Below are 21,868 nucleotides of genomic sequence, written 5' to 3' on the forward strand. Positions count from 1 at the left end.
AACGTTAGGTGTATTATGATCGAGCAGAAAATGTAGGCTAAACATCTGCGTTTTAGAAGATATACAGACAGTTGAGGTAGCTGTTTTGAAAAATAATAAACAATGCTCTAGTATAGTGCGCTTGCTCTTTGACTGACAAACTTCTTTACTTTTTCTTTGACAGTCAGCGCCTGACTAGGGCTGGAAATCGATTCCAAAGGAAAGGAATCGATTCCTTGAGCTCCAATTCAGAGGCGTAAGGAATCAAGATTTGATTCCACAGGTTGTAATCGATTCCATCGAGAAGAACCGACTCCTTCGTAAGATTCAGATCAACAGTTCATCATAAATTCGCCTCAATGAAACAGTGACTGGAATTACTGCTCTTGATTGGTGGACAAGCATATAGGGATGATTTGGAGGCCCCGCCTCCAAGCCCGATAGCGCCGGCCCCGTGCTATAGGTTGTATTTTCTTAAAATTACCTTTTAAATGTGTGTGTGTGTGTGTGTGTGTGTGTGTGTGTGTGTGTGTGTGTGTGTGTGTGTGTGTGTGTGTGTGTGTGTGTGTGTGTTTTAAAATATACTTCTTCAGTAGCTTTAAAAAAAATGTGTAAAAAAAAATACATTAACTCAGTAAATTTTGGTAACAGTCATAGATGTTACAGGCGGAACAAAATGTGTCTTTAAACGAATGATTTAAATCTATCTATCTATCTATCTATCTGTCTGTCTGTCTGTCTGTCTGTCTGTCTGTCTGTCTTTCTTTCTTTCTATCTATCTATCTATCTATCTATCTATCTATCTATCTATCTATCTATCTATCTATCTATCTATTTAATTAAATAAATACAAATATAAAATATAAAACGTATATTATGCATAATATAAATAATACAATACAAATATCTATAAAAAATGAATTTAATAAAACTGCAATGTAATGTAATAAAATTATACATTGTATGTATCTGTATATTTAATAAACACAACAACAATACAGTAATAATAATAATAATAATAATAATACACAGTCATTCAAGAAGATCAAGTAAGCCTTTTTTTACGCAACACAAACATTTACAAGACATTTCACTTTTAGTATGATCTTTGCAGTGGTTCCAGATTAGAGTGGAGTGGCTAGACTGCGAAGAATCTCTAAATAAACGGCTCTTCCGGTTCAGTCTGTAAACAGTGATCTCATCCCTAATCTTGCGCCGTCTTCCTTTAGCATTATCTCCTAGCATGAGCGGCACGCCGTCTCCACAGAAATGACCGTAAACCCAAATGTTTATTTTTCCGTGTCCTTCCGATCCGCCCGTTCTTTGACATAATGATGAGTAGCTGGGGATCTTTGAGTTAGCCTGGAGCATGTTAGCATGCTCATTATTAGCCTTGTAAAAAGGGGGCAAACAAGCAGCTGCCTGGTGCAAGCTCTGTTAAAGCTGCTTTCAAGTGTTTTCACTGGGTTTCCTGCTTGAAGAATAATGGAAGGCGTGCTTTACAAATGGACAAACTATATGACAGGTAAGAGCGTACGACACTTGAGCTGCAGTCAGTCAGCCCTGAAAGATCTGTCTCATGAGGTCTGTAACGTTAACTTAGAGTTAAATAACTGAGAGTTAGAGCTGCTGATGCATGCAACTTTGTTCTCCTGTGTTGTATTGCTTTTTGCATCGCTTCTTTTGCAAAATACCCTATGCTTTCGAAATTTCCATGTTGAGTGAGAGTAATATAGCTCATATGTCAAACTTCCCGTCGTGTCATGTGATATTATGATACTTCAAGTTCAGAGAGTTGCATTTTGGATGCATTTTGCCATCTGATAATATATATTTTTTTTTTTTTTATTGTATGACAGGATGGCAGCCAAGATGGTTTGTGCTGGACAATGGCATTATTTCATACTATGATTCACAAGATGACGTGTGTAAAGGTAGCAAAGGCAGTATTAAGATGTCAGTATGTGAAATTAAAGGTAAGATTTGAGATGGTATATCTTATCTGCAAAATCTTCTATCCTTACGACAATTGTTTTTTTTTTTTTTTTTTTTACATTTTTATGCATTTAGCAGGCGCTTTTATCCAAAGCAACTTACAATGCATTCAGGCTATACATTCTTTTACCAGTATGTGACAAATGAAACTGCTTATGATGTCATTTTTGACTTCCTTGTATTTGCTCCAGTTCACCCAACTGACAACACGCGTCTGGAGTTGATCATACCAGGAGAGCAGCATTTTTACGTGAAGGCAGTGAATGCAGCGGAGAGGCAGAAGTGGCTGGTGGCTCTGGGAAGCTCCAAAGCTGGACTCATTGACACTAGAACCATAAAAGAAAGGGGTAGGCTTCTCTTAACAGTTTCCTCTCTGATCATATTCCTTTTTTTTTGTCTTCTTGTCATAAAACAAGACTCAACACACAGTAAAATATTCACAAACTTAAAAATACCAATTTTCTTAAATGTTTTTGATTCTCCACAGATGTTCATAAACTAATAATAATAATAATAAAAACTAAAATGTTTAATTACTATTATTAGTAGTAATATTATTAATATTAACAAAATAATCATTAAAATAATATATATATATATATACACATTAATATCTTAAGCATTATTTATCTTGATATTTTCTTAACATGTATGAACACACAGAAGTACAAAACAATCATTTAATCAAATGTACAAATTCAAATTTAAAGGGCTAGTTCACCTAAACATGAAAATTATATCATTAATTACTCCACATCATGTCATTCCAAACCTGTAAGATCTTTGTTCATCTTCAGAACACAGATTAAGATATTTTTGATGAAATTCGAGAGCCGTGTTTGCAAACAAAGGAATGCACATGCATGTGTCGTGGTACTACCATGAACGCATATAGAATTCTGACATTGATTCTATTGAAAATAAATTGTTTTCTTTGAGCACAAAAAATACTCTCGTAGCTTCATAAAACTATTGACTATTTGAACAATGTCCTTACTACCCTTCTGGGCTTTGACCGTGGTAGCTGTGTTGCTGTCTATGCAGGGTCAGAAAGCTCTCGGATTTCATCAAAAAACTTAATTTGTGTTCTGATGATGAACAAAGGTCTTACAGGTTTGGAATGACATGAGGGTGAGTAATTAATGATATAATTTTCATTTTAGGGTTAACTATCCCTTTAAATAAATCATATTTGATATTGTTTTATCATTATGTTTTTAGAATAGAATGATATGCTGATAAAAACAATAATATGTAAGTACCTAGATTTAACAAAAAAAAAATAAAAAATAAATAAAATATATATATATATATATATATATATATATATATATATATATATATATATATATATATATATATATATATATATATATATACACACACACACATATATGTGTACACACACACTCAAACACTGTATCACTGTAAGTCAAGTGGGAGATTCATGTCAGAGACAAAAGGCTTTCATAAACTGAATTCATGTTTCTTAGTTGCGCGTCAGTAATCTTGACTGCAAAGCATTATCAAGGCCCATTAACAGTTGCATTTCCTCTCCTAATGGTTTTTTGCAGAGTTAACAGAAACCACAGAATCCCTGAAAACCAAGATGTCCGAGCTGCGCCTGTACTGTGACTTACTAATGCAGCAAGTGCACACTATTCAGGAGTCAGTGGAACAGGAAGAAGAGTCGACAGTGGCCAGCACTGAGGTTTGCTGTTTTTCTTTTAAACCACAGTAATCATTGCAATTTTTGCAGTTGGGTGGGTGTGGTATAAATAGGATTTCATCATAGAAATCAACTCTTTTAAACCTAATCGTCATATTTTCTGCTGTTTTCTTCCCCAGACGAGGAACGAGGCGTCCTCATTACTGAGTGCCACCTGTGAAACCTTCATCAAAACACTGGAAGAATGTATGAAAATCGCTAATTCCAAGTTTAAGACTGATATGTTGCAATCCAGTCCGACTGATTCCATAATGTCCCCTGTGTCTCCCTCTCCCGTCCAAATGTCTCGGGTAAAGACACAAGCATCAATCACATACAATTGTCTATTTTTATTAGTAGTTCCTATTTCTGTTAGTTTGTATGGCATTTTTTTATGGCAAGTTATTTGGGGGAATTTTACAAAGACATGTCCAAGTCACGTGTGACCCCAAAACCAATGGAAAGAATAAAAAGAACTTATATTTATAATATAAAGGATATGTAGCTTTAAATTGTGCAGTATTTTCACGACAATTAAATTTATGAATCAAATAATTAAGTACATTTTTACCCCAAATTCTCATTATCTCAAATAATTATTATTATTTTGTTTTTGTTCACATTATTGTAATGAGAATAATTTTTACATCACAGTAATGAGTACTGGAGGAAAATATCCCCCCCCCCCCCCCCCCCCCCGAAAAATGATAGCCTCTTTTTTTATGTATTGTTTATTTTATGATTTTGTTGAGAAATATGACTTGGACATATTCTTTGCTCACTCATTTACTAGTAAAATGTATAATATGTTATTTTAGTATAAATTATATAAAATACTATTATTTATCATTATTTTGAAATAGCTTTATTTTTTTTTATTTTTTTATTAATTTGGGTATTTTACCTAAAATGTACTTTATTTCAATGAATTTCCAAGGCAATGTTTCTATCAATTTAATTTTGGCTGTAGTTCAACAAAAAAAAATTAAATTTTTTATATTTTTTAATTTTCTTTAACAATAACACCACTTGGAGATTATTCAATGTAGCCAATTTCTATGTGTCTCTCTCTCTCTTTCTCTGCTTATTGTATAGATGAAGCGCTCAATCAGCCATCCTGGCACCTACAATTATGAAAGGTACAAAATGTTTACACAACACACAGACTTCTTGTTTTTGGTCCATACAGCTTATGCTGTTATTTTCTGAGTGCCTATAAATACAGGACCTGTTTTCCTTCAAGGTCAAGCTTGCCAAAAGAGAGCATGGTGTTGCAGAAGTCCTCCCAGAGGCGGACACGGACATGTTCTGATACAGAAGCTCACAGCGACAGAGGGGCAGAGGAGACGGAGCGTGAGTCATGCAGACACACACACACACACACACTTTTATTTGAAGCTGTGCCCACACACAGATCAAATTCAATTCCTGAGTAACCTAAATGCTTAGTTTGCACCTAACTTTGTTGCTTGAGCAATCACTGAATCTTGAAGGAATGAATACTGTGGCCCTAATAATGAGACCAGCATAAAAAAGTAATCCCTGTGTAATCCTCTTGTGTTTTCCACAGGCTTGATGTTCCACAGATCCAACATTAACGGTGACTCCACTCCAAGTATCCCAGAAGAGGTTGGAACGAGCACAAAGTTCCTGTCGGAAACTGACACTCCGGAATCTGACCTTTCCCTCTGAACCACGCGAGACGGCTTATGAGACTCGTAACTCGTACTGCTATGCAGTCAAAGATTGCAGCGTTACATACAGTAGATGGATTTTACAAAGTATTGTTGTATTTCCTGATGAAGAAGAATTCGGTGGCACTTTATAAAAACAGATTATGAAGACAACAGTAGTCTGATTCGAATGTTTCTACCCTTCCAGGTATTTTAAGATATTAGTTTGCCTTGATGCTAAAATGTTTTGTTTTTTTTGTCATAAATAATTATTGCCGTATCCCTTCAGTGAAGAGTTGAAGATGTTTGTACTGGATTTCTAACGTGTTGTGCAGTTGCCTTTGTTAAATGGGAACCTTGATGAAAAGGTTTTTGTTGCTGTGCCAAGGGGTTGTGCATATGTGCTGACGTTAACTTTGACAGCTTTTTTTTTATTCATTCACTTGGCATGCAATGTTGTTCTTTAGTTTTTTTTTTCCTGCAGAGTACAATTTTTATTTTTATTTTTGTATGTCACTAGAATTTCCCCCCCAAATTGTTTTTGCCTTAATTAATTCTTCGCATGGAGGAATTTGAACCTTTAATTATTGTAATGTTTGGAAAAAAAATGATTAAAATGCTCTAGCAAGATAATTATTTCTTTAATCTCCAAAAATCAAATGGGGTTTCATAAGTATGAGTGTGTTCTTTTATATATTAATCTCTGTAATCATGTTTTATGGAACACAGAGGCAAAGAGAGAATTAATAATACAAATGAAATACTTTCATGCAGTCCATGATGACTTGACTTTTTTTCTTACTCATTGGGCATTCAGTGTTGTTTACTAATTTCTCATGCAAAACACATTTACATATTTGTTTTCATATATAACTAGCTTTTACCCCAGTGAGTTCTTAAATCACTGTAATGTATGGGGGGTGGAGAAGATTAAAAAACTGTGGTGAGATTATTACCACTTTTTTTCAATTGGATATTCTCTGTAATCGTGTTGTCGGGAGAGTTAATAATACAAATGAAACCTTTTCACGCAGTCATATTTTTATTTGAGAGGAACACCGATTGTGTGTTTTTGGCTGACACAGTGAATAATTAGTTCCCATGTTGCCTAACACGCTGCAGAAGACCTCAAACTAAATTTGATTGCTATCCAGCAACCATATGTTTATCTACCTCTGGTCATCTGTGTTTGCCATCTGATTTCCACATGAAAACAGTCTATAATAAGTGATTAATTTCTCCAGAGGGAGATTAGCTTTCTCTAGGGGTGGTTCTACTGCTGGCCATCACCTGCAGGCAACCAGCAGGTGCAAATGAAGCCGGGCTACATGAGGAGCATTGGGAATCAGCGCATAGACTTGCCTTTCCCAGATGACAAATTTGTGTCCACAAAGTAGAAATCCCCCACTGTTTCTTACAGAGCAGGGAAAAACAGTTATTATACCCTGCACAGAGCACATGGTTCTGCGAGTTTTACATTGTGGCTGTTGATTGTTGATGTTACTGGCCCTCTGAAATTCAGTCTTCTTAAAGCTGGGTATAATTCAGTGATGTTAGACTAAAGTATCGAGCAGAGCTTAGTGCTATTGCTGTCTGAATGAAGACCATTGTTTGGAAGTTTGAAGTCAGTGGGGCTTTCGTATGCTGGCGTTACGTCGAACTGAATTAAATGATCGGGGGAGATTTCGCCTGGACAGACAGATGGTGATGATGTGCCATTCTTCCAGTTTTCAACTTCTTCCTCCTTTTTCTCTTCCTCTTTCTGCCCACGGCCTGTGTCTTCAGGACTTACTTCTGTGCAAAAGATAGTTTCAACAAAATCATATTTGTAAATACAGTGACTGAATATTAAGCAGCACAACTGATTACTTGAGCAATAAATCACCACCGTATGATTTGTGAAAGATCATGTGAAACTGAAAACTGGAGTAATGGTTTTTCATAATGCAGCTTTTCCATCACAGGAATATCAAAATATATTAAAATAGAAGACACAATATTGCACAATAGTAGCTACTTTATATATCTTTATTTTTAATCAAATAAATGCAGCCTTGGTGAGCACAAAAAGGCAAACCAAAAGCGGTTAACGAGAAGAAAAAATCTCTATTTATGTATACGTTTTAACATGGAAAGAGTTTTCTGACCGTTTTGGGCATCCGTCACAGTCTCTGGGTCCTTCTGGCACACACACGTCTCTCCATCGACCAAGCCCATGATCTGTTCATCGCTCTTTTGGAGGTTCTTTAGCAAGAAAAATGTTCTCATCAGGCCTTTGCCTTTCACTTCAATCTCGCCCCTCTCGGCAATCTCAAAGATTCCTTTGTCCTTTAACACACTGTGGACAGGAAGTGATGCGTTCAGTTCAGTGCTTTTCTTAGATCTGGATTTAGCTCAAGTATGTCAGTGGCTTAACCCACAGAATTTATCAAGACAAGTGTCTTTTATGCTTACCAAGACTGCATTTAATTGATCTAAAATACAGTCATACTGTGAAATATCATTAGATTATAAAATAATATGCTGATTTGATGCTTAAGAAGCATTTTTTATAATTATCAATTTTGAAACTTTATATATATACAAACCATAAACGTTGCAGGATTCTTTAATGAATAAAAAGTTCAAAAGAACACTAACCTGTACGTGAAGGGACTCAGGTGTATGTGATCAGGAAGTCCATGGCTCTCCATCCGAGAGGCTGTATTGACTGTGTCTCCAAACAAGCAATAGCGTGGCATTTTGTCACCTACAACACCTGCCAAAACTGAACCGGTGTGCAGGCCTACTCTGATCTAGATTGACAATAAACCACTTGGCAAATCATATGATAAAAGAGCACACAGAGCTTATGTTTACATAGAGCAAACTGTATAAACACACATACCTGAATGGGCTGACCTGTGATAGGGCTGGCTACTTCTCTCGCAGCAATTCTCATACCGAGGGCAAAGTTTGCCACCTGCTCTGCATGAGTCTCTGTAGGAATGGGCACACCGCCAACCACCATGTAAGCATCACCTATAGTTTCCACCTGTTGTGAGACAATATCATTTTCCACTTTAATTACTCGCAAGTGAATAATTGTGAAGGCTTTCCTCATAATTTCCCATTTCATTTTATACATACCTACACACAAACAAACACCCCCTCCCCCACCCACCCACACACACAACACACACACACACACACACACATATATATATACATACATATATATACAGAGCTGCTTAGATGAGTTAAACATTACATATTGAAAACTGCATCATTTTAGGTAATGTATTCTGATTACTTTTTAATATTACTTTTAGACTATTTTCTATCTAACTTGTATTAAACTTATGATAAAACATATCATACTTATACAAAAAAATCTAAGACAAAGAAAATATATTCAAATTTTTGATATCAACATGATTTAATTAGACTAGGATTTCCCAAACTGGGCTTAATTCAAGAACTGCAGTGGGCTTGTGAGTTGATAAAAAAGTTAATGATTATTAAGTCATCAAAATGTAAAAGATATTATTGAAACATTTGAACACTAAAAATATAAATATTTCATTTGTTTACCTGCATTCAGTGTGACCATTTAAAGACACTGAACTGTATATAAGCAAATGTTTTGTTAAATTATTGAAATATTAACTTCCCCATGGATATTTCAAGTAAATATCTCGTCTAAAGACATTTTTTTCACCCAAATTTAGAAGCATGGTTTGCAAATTTATTTAGGCTACATTTTATATTGTGAATATGGTGAAAGCTAAATGGTATGACAGAGTAGAATTTAAAAAAGAAAAATAATCAGGGGTCAGTCAATAAATTATGAACGATTTACTGTAATTTGTGGGAGTAATATTTAATCATGTAATCCATCAAAAGTAACTGTAATCTGATTAAGGGCATTATATAATGTAATATACTCTAATTATCATTTTTGGAATCTGATCATGTAATCCAGATTACATGTAATCAGTTACTACCAAGCTCTGTATATACTTATATATTACATTCATATAATAAATTATATATATATTTAAAGTAAATACAGTATTGTTCAAAATAATAGCAGTACAATGTGACTAACCAGAATAATCAAGGTTTTTAGTATATTTTTTATTGCTACGTGGCAAACAAGTTACCAGTAGGTTCAGTAGATTGTCAGAAAACAAACAAGACCCAGCATTCATGATATGCACGCTCTTAAGGCTGTGCAATTGGGCAATTAGTTGAAAGGAGTGTGTTCAAAAAAATAGCAGTGTCTACCTTTGACTGTACAAACTCAAAACTATTTTGTACAAACATTTTTTTCTTCTGGGATTTAGCAATCCTGTGAATCACTAAACTAATATTTAGTTGTATGACCACAGTTTTTTAAAACTGCTTGACATCTGTGTGGCATGGAGTCAACCAACTTGTGGCACCTTTCAGCTGTTATTCCACTCCATGATTCTTTAACAACATTCCACAATTCATTCACATTTCTTGGTTTTGCTTCAGAAACAGCATTTTTGATATCACCCCACAAATTCTCAATTGGATTAAGGTCTGGAGATTGGGCTGGCCACTCCATACATTAATTTTGTTGGTTTGGAACCAAGACTTTGCCCGTTTACTAGTGTGTTTTGGGTCATTGTCTTGTTGAAACAACCATTTCACGGGCATGTCCTCTTCATAGGGCAACATGACCTCTTCAAGTATTTTAACATATGCAAACTGATCCATGATCCCTGGTATGCGATAAATAGGCCCAACACCATAGCAGGAGAAACATGCCCATATCATGATGCTTGCACCTCCATGCTTCACTGTCTTCACTGTGTACTGTGGCTTGAATTCAGAGTTTGGGGGTCATCTCACAAACTGCCTGTGGCCCTTGGACCCAAAAAGAACAATTTTACTCTCATCAGTCCACAAAATGTTCCTCCATTTCTCTTTAGGCCAGTTGATGTGTTCTTTGGCAAATTGTAACCTCTTCTGCACATGCCTTTTTTTTAACAGAGGGACTTTGCGGGGGATTGTTGAAAATAGATTAGCTTCACACAGACGTCTTCTAACTGTCACAGTACTTACAGGTAACTCCAGACTGTCTTTGATCATCCTGGAGGTGATCATTGGCTGAGCCTTTGCCATTCTGGTTATTCTTCTATCCATTTTGATGGTTGTCTTCCGTTTTCTTCCACGTCTCTCTGGTTTTGCTCTCCATTTTAAGGCATTGGAGATCATTTTAGCTGAACAGCCTATCATTTTTTGCAACTCTTTATAGGTTTTCCCCTCTCTAATCAACTTTTTAATCAAAGTACGCTGTTCTTCTGAACAATGTCTTGAACGACCCATTTTCCTCAGCTTTCAAATGCATGTTCAACAAGTGTTGGCTTCATCCTTAAATAGGGGCCACCTGATTCACACCTGTTTCTTCACAAAATTGATGACCTCAGTGATTGAATGCCACACTGCTATTTTTTTGAACACACCCCTTTCAACTAATTCAACTAATTGCCCAATTGCACAGCCTTAAGAGCGTGCATATCATGAATGCTGGGTCTCATTTGTTTTCTGAGAATCTACTGAACCTACTGGTAACTTGTTTGCCACGTAGCAATAAAAAAATATACGAAAAACCTTGATTATTCTGGTTAGTCACATTGTACTGCTATTATTTTGAACAATACTGTATATAGTTTTTAAAAAATATTTTTTATTATTTAATAGTTAGCTAGATAGATAGATAGATAGATAGCTAGCTAGCTAGCTAGCTAGCTAGATAGATAGATAGATAGATAGATAGATAGATAGATAGCGCACACCTTATAGACATTGTGGATGTTTGTAAGTCGATCAAATCTGGAGTACATGGCGTTGAGCATGTTGACTATTTGAATAGGTTCACAGGCTGCGCAGATGTTAGTGAATGTGACCACATCACTAAAAAGGATGGTGCACACTTTGAACTCACCTGAAAGAGTAACAGAAAGGATGTGATTCGTGTAAAGCATGACTAATGACATGTATAACAGTGTTCTGTTGGGAGTTCCTCTGGTTTCATCACCTGCCTCTACTCTCTTGCCCTCTTTAAGCTGGTTGGCGACGTGTGTCGGCAGCATGGCATAAAGAAGCTTTTCTGATTTCTGCTTTTCAATCTCTAAGTTTCGTGAAAGGATTCTCAACTCCTCCTTCTTCCTTTCTAGCTGATTGGAGAGCTCGATCTCCGCCAGCCTCTGCTGGTTGAGTAGGATCAGATCTCGTGTGGTGTCGTGCTGGGCGATGTCGGCCAGGTGGAGACCCCTCTCCTCCAGTTCCTGGAGGCTTCGTAGTTTAGGAGAGCACAGATAGATCATGCAGCTTAGTGACTCCATCCACATCATCTGCCCTAAAACACACATACATGAATGAAAATGAAGTATCAAATGATATGAGATATATAAATTATGCGAAACAGTTGAATGAAAACTTATTTTACACAAGAAATTAAAAAAAACATTTTGGAATCAGCACAAAAGAACTTGATTGATCCAGAATGTGCCCGTGCAGATAATCACAAAATGGCACAAATATCGAGTGTAATAAATCTGTATGTATAAAATACCTCTCAGTTTGAGTGTGGACTGGTTTTGGTGGATCTCTGGTAACATTTCCCTCCTGGTTTTCAGCACAAATTGGCTGTTGATGAACTTCTTGATGCTCTGGATGTTGAAGGTGACCTCTGGGTGAACAATGGTGAAGTACTCATCCAGACGGATACCTGCGGTCTGCAGTCCGGGAACAAACTTCTGAATGTTGACACCTGTTTGCTTCACCACCAGCTAAAACGACAAGAAATTGTTCAAAACGACTGTGTCTTGATGTACTTTAATATTTGATATCTGTTAATGAAGGGAAATGCAGAGTTTTACTTACATCTTGATCAAAAACAATGTGAAAGGGAAAAGCATTACAGAAGGCTTGTTCTTCAATCCAAAGTCTTTTTGGGTAGCTGGGAGTGAACGATTGTCGCAGATTGCCTTAATTTAGAAAAACACCAATATAAAACCCATTAACTCAGGTGTTATTTGAATAATGTCAAAATAGGTACATTTTATGTTACAGTGGGGTTGTAAAAAGCACACGGAAAATCTGGAATTCTATCAAAATCTATTTTTAATATGAAACACATCTACGTAATTTCTGGTAAATTAGCATGTGCTATGTAGTGGCACAGTCAAAGGCAGAAACAGAGGCTATGAAAAAGCTGTCAAACCTTGGCCCAACATGACAATGCTCCTCACAGTCTCCCATGGAGATCGTTTCCTTGGACACAGCTGCAGGCTGGCATACCTGGCCTTCATTCTCTTCATTATCTCTTCCTTGTCCTGTTGATATATAGCAGTTGTCATAGTTACAAACTTTCTCACGTTAGTCATGATTTCAGAAATACAAAGACGGCAGACAGTTGAGTGTCTAGACCTACTTAAACATTCAAGATGTCTATACAAAATGAAAATGATGGCGCCAAAGCAAGTAAAATGCAAGAGACACTTTGAAACAAACCACTTAAAAAACTCAAACATCATAGACTTCATAATACAGTTTACAGAAACGCATGACAGTCCCTTATGCTCTGTCTTCCTCTCAGTGGGGACTTACACACCTGTTTCTCAGCCTGTATTTCCTCATTGCCGCCTTTCTGTCTTGGTTGAGCCTTTTTTTTGGACACCTTTTCCTTCTGTACCATGTGGAAAACCACATGTTCCTTCTTTCCAGTGCGCTCATCCTCTTCTGACTGGTTTAGAATGGTCATTGTAACCTCACTGTCAAAGAAATCCTTTGCCACAGCCTCGATAATACCTGCCAAATGGTTATGAAAAAAAAAAAAAAAACAGTAATTGCTAAATGTGCTAATACATAGTCCCATACAGCAAATAGTGCAAATATATATTTAAATATATTTACATTTTATGATGTGATTATGCTGGAACTCTCACCTGGCACGATGTGATACAACCCTTTCCTATCTGAGTAATAGTGAAGGAGAATTCGTCCATCATCCATCCGCTCCACACGAAAGGACGGAGCATTCATGGCCTAAAAAAAAGGCATGTCGTGTTACAAACCACAATAGAGTTCATAGTTCCATACTCTGCGAAAACTAACACAAATTTAATTTTTTCTATGTAAATATTTGCTTGATGGATGTATTTAGGATTACAAAGAGACAATGTGAAATTTTAGGGAGTATTAAAATTATCCTGACCTCATAAGACAATGCCAGATAACTGTGTAGAGCATCAAGATTTTCAATAAATTCCACCAGGTTTCCACCGAGGGTTCGCAGCATAGTGTCATATCCGGACATCTTACAAAAGCTGAAAAAGTACTCTCCAAAAAGCTTCAAAACCACCTCGGATGAGATATCTAGAAGACAAATAAAACAACATTTAAGTTTCAAAGCACAGCAATTACTTTAAAGGAGTTGCTCAGAACCCCCAAATACATCACTTGCTCACCAGTGGATCCTCTGCAGTGAATGGGTGCCGTCAGAATGAGAGTCCAAACAGTTGATAAAGACATCACAATAAATAAAGCAGATCAATTAACATTTTGTGAAATGTTGAGTGTTTGTAAGAAATAAATCCATCATCAAGGCATTTAAACTAAGAACCATTGCTTCTGACCTAAATATCCATTATGTATAATAAAGCTACCTCCAGTTAAAAAGTCCCATTGTCCTTTCACATCCAAAACCACCAACACATTTGTATTGAACTGTTTTCAGTGGTACATGCCACTTGATCTGTGGATATTTCTCTCGTAATTCAGACAAGACAACTTTTGAACTGGAGAAAGTAATATTATGGAGTAAGGACTCGTATTTTCATAAGAACAGTTTGAAGTTAAAAATGTCTGATGGAATTATTAGTATAAATCACACTTTTTCCTTCACAAGGTGTTAACTGATGGACTGGAATTGTGTGGATTCCTTGTGGATTATTTTGATGTTTTTATCAGCTGTTTGGACTCTGACGGCACCCATTCACTAAAAAGGATCCATCGGTGAGTGAGTGATATTATGCTACATTTGTCCAAATCTGCTACATTTTGGACAACCTGACGGCGGCTACTTTTTCAGCAAATTGGCAAAATTCATCATTTTTGGCTGAACCATTCCAGTAAGACTGCAATTCAGTTTCTCTTTCCAATTTTAATTGCGCCCAGGTTGTTTTTGAGTTCAGGTGTGTGACCCACTCCAGAGATTCACACCTGCCCTTGTCCACACATTCTCAGGGACAGATTGGAGGACAGGTTAGGACATCAACCGTCGCGATGCCCAGCAGACTATTCTCAGCTGGGACATTGTTAGCACTCTCCCAGATACTTTAATCAATGTCTGCAAGTCCCCAAAGACATTGTGAATACGACATAACTTCGAGGCTTTCACAGTTTACTCTTCCTGTCTTTTTTCCTCAATGCTTCACACAATGACAGACATTCAAAAGTGGATCTAAACAAAAACAGGCCTTTTAAAGAAGTGAAACATTCTGAAGAATTAAACAAAGTCCCTAACCAACCATTAAAGGAAGTACACATGCAGACAGACATAAGCCCAAGGGCAAATAAATACATTCAGATTTAAAATGCCTTGGAGAAACAGGGTACATTAGCATCCTGATTTGTACTACAAAATACAAAATGATACTCACCCAGCATTTTACAAGCCTCTTGCACTAAACGAAGGGTGATGACATCGTCGTAGATTTCATAGGTCATAAATGTATCCTGGACACCAGCCATTAATCTGGGAAGGATTTTATTAGTTGAAACAAACCACAAAACCCATCCACGGTTTCTGTAAACATTACATGTGTAACACACCTCAGATTTTCCCATGTCTCTTCTCCGAACCTTTCAATGACCAGTGACTTCAGACACGTATTAATAAAGCCGTACTGTGAAAAAAAACAGTGTTAGTTAGGAAGTGCTGAAATACAATGTTGTAGAGAAAGCATTTACATTTTACATTTAAGTGTTTAATGAAAGATTTTCAATAATTTAAGATAAAATATCTATCTATCTATCTATCTATCTATCTATCTATCTATCTATCTATCTATCTATCTATCTATCTATCTATCTATCTATCTATCATACACACAATGTTTTGCACATACCATTTCTCCAAACCAGCTGTTATCCCAAAGTTGTACTCTGTATATTATCCACACTGAGCAGAAGATGCTCTTTAAATTGTGGTGTGTAGATTATGTAGTCTCATCCAGAAATATCTACATATGCAGACACTCCCACTCAACCATACTCTTTTACATTAATGCATGCACACAAGTCAAGTCACCTTTATTTATATAATGCTTTAAATAAAAAAGACTGTGTCGAAGCAACTGAACAACATTAATTAGGAAACAGTGTGTCAATAATGCAAAATGACAGTTAAAGGCAGTTCATCAATTAATTCAGTAGACACATACACACATCCAAACATAAAGACCTCATTGCCCACTCATTGGGGAACAGGGATGCATTTTAGTGTTTAAAGTTTGCAAATATATGCAAACTTGATGAGCAATATACTGTATGTTCTCTCTTTGATACTCTTAAACTGTTAAACCTGCTAAATAGGCAGAGCATGAATTAAATGCTTCCGACGTTTTTTCGATGATTTTGTTTGTTTGTTTGTTTGTTTTTAATTGAAAAATATAGGGCCTGTCTTGTCTTACAGTGTTTAAATACTTTCTCTTTCACCTTATCCACCACGATCAGAGTATGTTGTTTGTGATGGAAAATAAAGTGCATAACCAGTCTTATAAACAAGTTTGCAGCAAAACACTTCAGACTATGTGAAGGCACATCTGTTTTATTCAATATCGATTTACCAATGTCTTTGTGATTTTTATCATGTAGCTGGTGTAACAGATTCTGGAGAAACAGTTTCAGAGTACACACACACACAATTATTTAATTGTCCTCCTTATTCATACATCATTGATTTATTTATTTATTATTTGCAACAGTTTTGTTTTAAGGCTATACTTGTAAACTATTGATTGGTCACTGTGCTTTTTTTCTGTAGCTAGAAATAATATCAGATTTTGTTTTAGTTGTACCATGTTTACCTGAAATCTCTTTGTAGCCCATATCTGTCATGATAAAATGTTGCTGTAGCCTATGTTTCTTTTAATATACACAGTATGCTACAACTAAACATTTTATGTTTAATATTGCAGAAGGTGTTTAAGTAATTTTTTCATCTTGGAAATGAAGAGGATAATAGAAAAAAAATCTGAAATATTTGGAAGTTCAGGGAAACTTCCGTGGAAACCCCTCGAGTAACATCCTGCAATAAAAGCCGCAGCTAGTGCTCGAGTGTTTCAGTCACTGCTCTGGAGCAAGTTAGGGCATATTCTTGAGAAAGCACCTTACGGTGCACGTTTAAGAGTTTACAGAAGACCTTTGGACTTTTTATTCCACCTTTTTACGGTTAATTGTGTTGTGTGCAGTAAAACCTCGTTTAAAAGTTGCGTGTGCTAACGGCAGATAAATAACGACTGACAGACAAACTAGGCGAAATCAAGAAGACGAAATCAAGGTAAACTCTATTTGTTCTTTTACTTCTTATGCAAATAGCGAAGGTGTCAAATACCAAATGCAAAGTTCTTAAAGTAGGTCAGTGGAATTAGGCAAAATTATTCATTTTATAACCTAGAGAGCTGTCTACGTGGCATTTTGTCATTATAGGCCAGTTTGCTTTGTTTTAGTCGAAATCAACCGCGAAGTACAGTCTATTTTTATTTCAAAAACCCATAAATTATATTTGGACCTGAGACAGGTGTCTGAAGAGAAACTGTTTTCACTAGCGAAGCTGCTTTTTATATAATTGAATGACCTTCACTTCACGGTGTGCTTTCAAAATGTGCCAGTCTCATTTAAACATTTTAATGAGAAAGTTGGCAGTGGTGACACGTGTGACGTGTTACTATTCTCCGCGCTGTGTGCGTTGGTTCAATCATTGTATTGAGCGATAACTGAATACGGATTTCTAAAACTAATTTTATAAAGAAGCATGTGCGGCTGTTCCGTTTGTTTTTCGGTTGCAAGCTGCTTGAATTAATAGATCTGAACGATTGTACTTCGTTTTAACATTTTAATACAGATCTATGTTTGATTCGGTTTCTCAACCGCCTAGAACTATTAGCTTGCAACACACTGCCACCTAGTGGTTAAAAGAGTACATATCTTGCACAAACAGCAGTGCAAATAACTTTTTATTTTTCATTAGATGTTTTGCGAATCTACTCTGTGGAGCATCGGGTGTGACGAGCATCTTCATACAAAAAGTGATCCCATATGCCTGGTGGATATCTCATCAGGCAGATCTGTGTCCACGGAGGACATGAATGGAGAAGGGTGGACATCTGAATACCAGATGCCGTCCAAACAGGATCACAGTGTCACCAGTAAACCACGAATGACAGCCAGGAGCCGAATCTTCCACTCTACAAAGTTCTGGACCTTCCTCCAGTTCAAGACATCCACACGAGTATGATTGGACGTGTGACCCTCTGCTGTGTAAAAAAGGACTTGCACGTTGGATATATTAACTTATGTTAATATAGCATTACGTGAATTATATTTATTAAGGAAAAATTACATGCTTGTTTTTTTATGCACATTATTGTATATGTAAGAAACCTTTAAAAGGGGTTTTCTTTAAGTTTCCACTAGAGGGCAGCGATAAGTCACTGCCACTGAAATAAAACGTACAAGTGTTGACAAGGTTTTGTTTGTCCAAGTAGCTCTTTGTAGCATTTTACTGTAGGGTAGAGCTCGTCAGATCATGTGGCTGATTGTAATTATGAAAAAACATAATTAAAACAAAAAATTCAATAATAAGTGAACTTCGATCAAAGCTAAAGCTCAGCTAAAGAATTCATTTCCCCCACCCCACTTAAAAATCAATTAAAATGCACGATTAAACTAATGACCTGAAATTTCATTTCAAGGTTTAATACTTTTTTTCTTTATTTTTTTAATGGTACAATTTTATACTTTATGGAGAATGTGATTTGTATATCATGTTTACAGCTGAATTTGAAATGCACTAGTGTGTCAGATATGTGTATTTGCATTGAATGTAGTTTATGTTATGGTTTGTTTTTAATAAAATACTCAAATTGTGTCTTGCTTTATCTTTGTTTGACAGACCCATTTTCAAAGGTAAAAAGAAAAAAAAACTGCATGAACAAAGTAAAACAGCATGTTTAATACATATAAATGAAAATATGTTATTGATTAGAATTTGCACATCAAGGATGGGAGAAAAATATGGCAGGTCATTAAAAAGGGATTGAGGATGCCAGATTCAATCCATAAGGGGTTTGTTTGTTCAGCCCAAGGACTCGGGATACAAAGTCCCTGTCTGATCATTTGCATTGAGGCTTTGAAAGAGCTCTGATCCGAACACACACACACGCTCTGCCGTGATCTAATTAGTCTACATCCAAAACCTGTTTGTCACTTTTAACTTCTCATGTAGCCCTCATTAAATCACATGATGGCAGAAAAATAAGTAATCACAAAGAAACAGCATTCATATGGAGGACATTTACATCCCTCCTCTGCCTCGCTGACCTGTCTCTGCATATAAAGGGGGAGGGATGTATTTATAATGAAGAAAAGTTTGGAATAATAAACTCCAGGAACTCGCATAAGGATAAGCCAGCTCGTAAACCTCAGGTACAATTTCATTTCCTGTTGTAATATAGGTAGAGACCCTCACAGAAACCTCTCCTGTCCAGTTCTAGTCAGAAACTGAGAATCAAAATAGTTGCAATCACCGTAAATAATGATGGCTCCATTAACATACATGCTATTTAACAACATATCATTTTATATGCCGAACCCAGGAGAGTACCTAGACAAATTTTAAATGCTGACAACTAAACACTATAGTAACTGTTTAGGCTATCTAGTAAAGGACATCATGGTAGGCCCTATTCTTGATAATCGATAACTTACCTTTATAGTCATGAACACGTTTTTTAATCGCTTTGTTATTCCTCAATGCTTCAGCTGTGCAGAAAAATTCACTTTAAAGATTCACTTTTGATTCCTAAAAATGTGTCCGAAAACAAAGAATTTTAAAAACGAAAATGAGTTGAAATTAGCATTATAACCAGTAGCTGGCAGCAGAGGATGACTCATTAGCTCAGTTGCCATTTCAACTCTCCATTTTTTATTTATTTTTTCAGTTTGTTTCGTTTTGTTTTTACGTCTTGCTTTTGTTTTTATTATAAAATGACCATTATAATTTTTTTTGGTAATGTTATGTAATGAAGTATGATGTAAAGCAAGTGCAGGAAGTCACAAAGTCTGGTGTCATTAAAGTAAATAAATAAATAAATACATTTATTTATTTATTAATTAAATAATGCATTAAATATGTTGAAATATTTTCAGATTTCGTTTAAAAACTACATATTGAAAGTTTTATTTTTAACTGTAGAAGCTTGCTAAATATACATTCAGCCAACAGACTTGTTGCTGATGTAGTTTTGTTACTCTGAATTTAGTCTGGATCACTTAATGCACAGCTCTTGACACTGGCTGGTCAGATGGTTTGTTCACTGTCAATGACTCGCCGTACAATTTAGCAGATTCACTCACAATTACATCATATTATTTACACTTGTGTTCGTCATTCCTGAAAGAGTGTACTTTGGGTCCTCTTATACAAGCAGAAACTTTCTTGAAATTGTGAATGGATTATGTTTATAAACTTAGCAAAGCGCGTTCCCTTTGTATTTTGACACAGTTGACTGGAAATGAATGGCTTATTTAAAAACCAGAAAGTAACAGTGCATGTAATCCATTACGGCATTGCATAAATGGAGCTTTTGATGCTAAAGTTGTGAGTGGTTGCCAGGGTTGTCTATGTGGTTGCTAAAGTTTTCTGAGTGATTTTTTACATATTGCTATGTGGTTGCTTGAGTGTTCTGAGTGGCTGTTTACTGGCCCAAGTCAAAACCCAAAGAATAAGTAATAATTGTAGTGTCTCCTAATGAAATGTTATATTATGAATATTTAAATGTGATTACAACTGAAGCAAGCACTTTTGAACATATCGCTCTAAATGAACATGCAACAAAACATGGCAACAACAACGAGACATGTCAGCTTGTTTAATACTAGCTGATGGCTTTGAAGGTTGTATGTTCATTGGAGGCAGTAAATGTTCTTTGAGGATCCAGACACTCAAACACAAAAGTCCAGCCTTGATCCCTAAGGGATACTTACAATTTCCTTTGGACTTCATCGGCAATCCAGTGAGACCACAAAGACCAGCAGCATGAAGGAAAAAAGGGTATTGAGAAAATAATTCAGAGCGGAAATGTCTGAGCCTTCAACGTGACCCAACAGACCGCATCTGGCAAAAAAAAAAAAAACAAGTGTCTTTTATAGGTTCATAAAGTAATTTCCGAGACATAAGATGATATTAACGCAAAGGTGAGGAGATCAAGGACTGAAGACCTCAAATCAAACCGAAGGACAGCTTTTTCATTCTTCTTTTTCATTCAGTTTTCTTTCTCTCCTCTGTCAAATCGAGCCTTTGACACGCCTGAAAGGAGAAACAGACTCATTAAAATGTTTTTCCCTCATACTGTCAATTTTCTGTTTGCCGGGTCTGTCTACAATGCATTTGTCCTGAGGGATATATGAGTATATTCAAAGCTGCGTGTATAGAAGCACTTTCTTCAAGGAGAATTTAATCAAAACTCTCGCTGTATTTATTTCCATGCCTTCGTTTTTATGAGAGAGTGAAAGAGAGAGAATATGTATAAAGAAAAAAGCCTTTGAATAAAGGCCTATGTAATATCATATCAGTTAATCATGTTACTGTACGCTACAAAGCTCCCCCTCCGTCGGCGGCCAGCCTTGACCTTGTCCATCCTTATTCATATCCTCAGTTCAGCAAATGAGTTTTATTACAGTTGACAGCTCAGATTCATGTTTCCGAGATGCAGGCAGAGACAAAAGAGAGAGACTATGTTTAGATGTCATGTTTGGGCCTGTGCTCCGTCGGTCGGATCAGTCTGATTCGTGATTTCTTTAAAATGGAAATGAAATCAAAATGGTTCATATTCGTTTCTTAATATAAAGTCCTGGTCTTAACATACACGATCAGCCTTTGAAATTAATGTGAATGGACAGCTTCCTCCAGATATATGTAAAGAAATGTTTCCTATTAAGAAGCACAGCTGTTTTCAGCATTGATAATAGTAAGAAAGAATAAGTTTCTTGAAAATATAAAAACGATTTCTGAAGGATCATGTGACAGTGGAGTAACAGCTCCTGAAAATTCAGATTTGCCATAAGTGAAAAAATAAATAAATAAAGATGAAAATATTTTTTGTTCAATTCTAATAGTATTTTCTGATATTATCGTTTTGACATAATTTCTTAAATTATACATTTCAAGTAAATGAATACATTAATACATACAGGTTCACCCCTTCAAGTA

General features: G+C 36.0%; 2 protein-coding genes across 4 annotated transcripts; one reads left to right on the plus strand and one right to left on the minus strand.

Moving 5' to 3' along the window:
• The first annotated feature begins 1,145 nt into the window (after positions 1-1,145).
• On the plus strand, positions 1,146-12,190 carry LOC113111084 (pleckstrin homology domain-containing family A member 3-like). 3 transcript variants are annotated; one of them, XR_003293257.1, is made up of 10 exons: positions 1,465-1,504; positions 1,839-1,955; positions 2,166-2,321; positions 3,549-3,685; positions 3,823-3,993; positions 4,778-4,821; positions 4,926-5,035; positions 5,253-5,563; positions 11,547-11,633; positions 12,009-12,140. XR_003293257.1 is itself a non-coding variant. In XM_026275541.1 (8 exons), the coding sequence occupies exons 1-8, from the start codon at positions 1,465-1,467 to the stop codon at positions 5,372-5,374; spliced, it is 897 nt and encodes a 298-aa protein (XP_026131326.1). In that variant the 5' UTR covers positions 1,146-1,464; the 3' UTR covers positions 5,375-6,131. The 3 variants fall into 3 exon arrangements, 1 of the variants encoding a protein (XP_026131326.1); XR_003293256.1 differs by having other exon boundaries at positions 11,547-12,190; XM_026275541.1 differs by lacking the exons at positions 11,547-11,633; positions 12,009-12,140 and having other exon boundaries at positions 1,146-1,504; positions 5,253-6,131.
• On the minus strand, positions 5,606-17,742 carry gucy1b2 (guanylate cyclase 1, soluble, beta 2). The gene is made up of 14 exons (XM_026274715.1): positions 17,680-17,742; positions 15,208-15,281; positions 15,036-15,130; positions 13,589-13,749; positions 13,320-13,419; positions 12,986-13,182; positions 12,596-12,707; positions 12,256-12,359; positions 11,945-12,161; positions 11,166-11,728; positions 8,243-8,389; positions 7,996-8,150; positions 7,503-7,693; positions 5,606-7,149 (listed from the first exon to the last, which is right to left on the minus strand). Exons 1-14 carry the CDS (start codon positions 17,740-17,742, stop codon positions 6,914-6,916), a joined length of 2,415 nt encoding a protein of 804 aa, XP_026130500.1. The 3' UTR covers positions 5,606-6,913.
• Between the last annotated feature and the right edge of the window lie 4,126 nt (positions 17,743-21,868).

The sequence above is a fragment of the Carassius auratus genome, chromosome 11 (assembly GCF_003368295.1).
Source record: "Carassius auratus strain Wakin chromosome 11, ASM336829v1, whole genome shotgun sequence".
NCBI classification, from domain to species: domain Eukaryota; kingdom Metazoa; phylum Chordata; class Actinopteri; order Cypriniformes; family Cyprinidae; genus Carassius; species Carassius auratus.

Excerpts from the sequence above, each read along its gene's own strand:
- LOC113111084 (XM_026275541.1), top strand. The coding sequence starts at position 1,465 with ATGGAAGGCGTGCTTTACAAATGGACAAACTATATGACAG. Across the intron at positions 2,322-3,548 it reads TAGAACCATAAAAGAAAGGG|AGTTAACAGAAACCACAGAA; the intron begins GTAGGCTTCTCT and ends GGTTTTTTGCAG. Across the intron at positions 5,036-5,252 it reads AGGGGCAGAGGAGACGGAGC|GCTTGATGTTCCACAGATCC; the intron begins GTGAGTCATGCA and ends TGTTTTCCACAG.
- gucy1b2 (XM_026274715.1), bottom strand. The coding sequence starts at position 17,742 with ATGTCCTCCGTGGACACAGATCTGCCTGATGAGATATCCACCAGGCAT. Across the intron at positions 13,420-13,588 it reads ATCTGGCATTGTCTTATGAG|GCCATGAATGCTCCGTCCTT; the intron begins GTCAGGATAATT and ends CCTTTTTTTTAG. Across the intron at positions 8,390-11,165 it reads ACATCCACAATGTCTATAAG|GTGGAAACTATAGGTGATGC; the intron begins GTGTGCGCTATC and ends GTCTCACAACAG.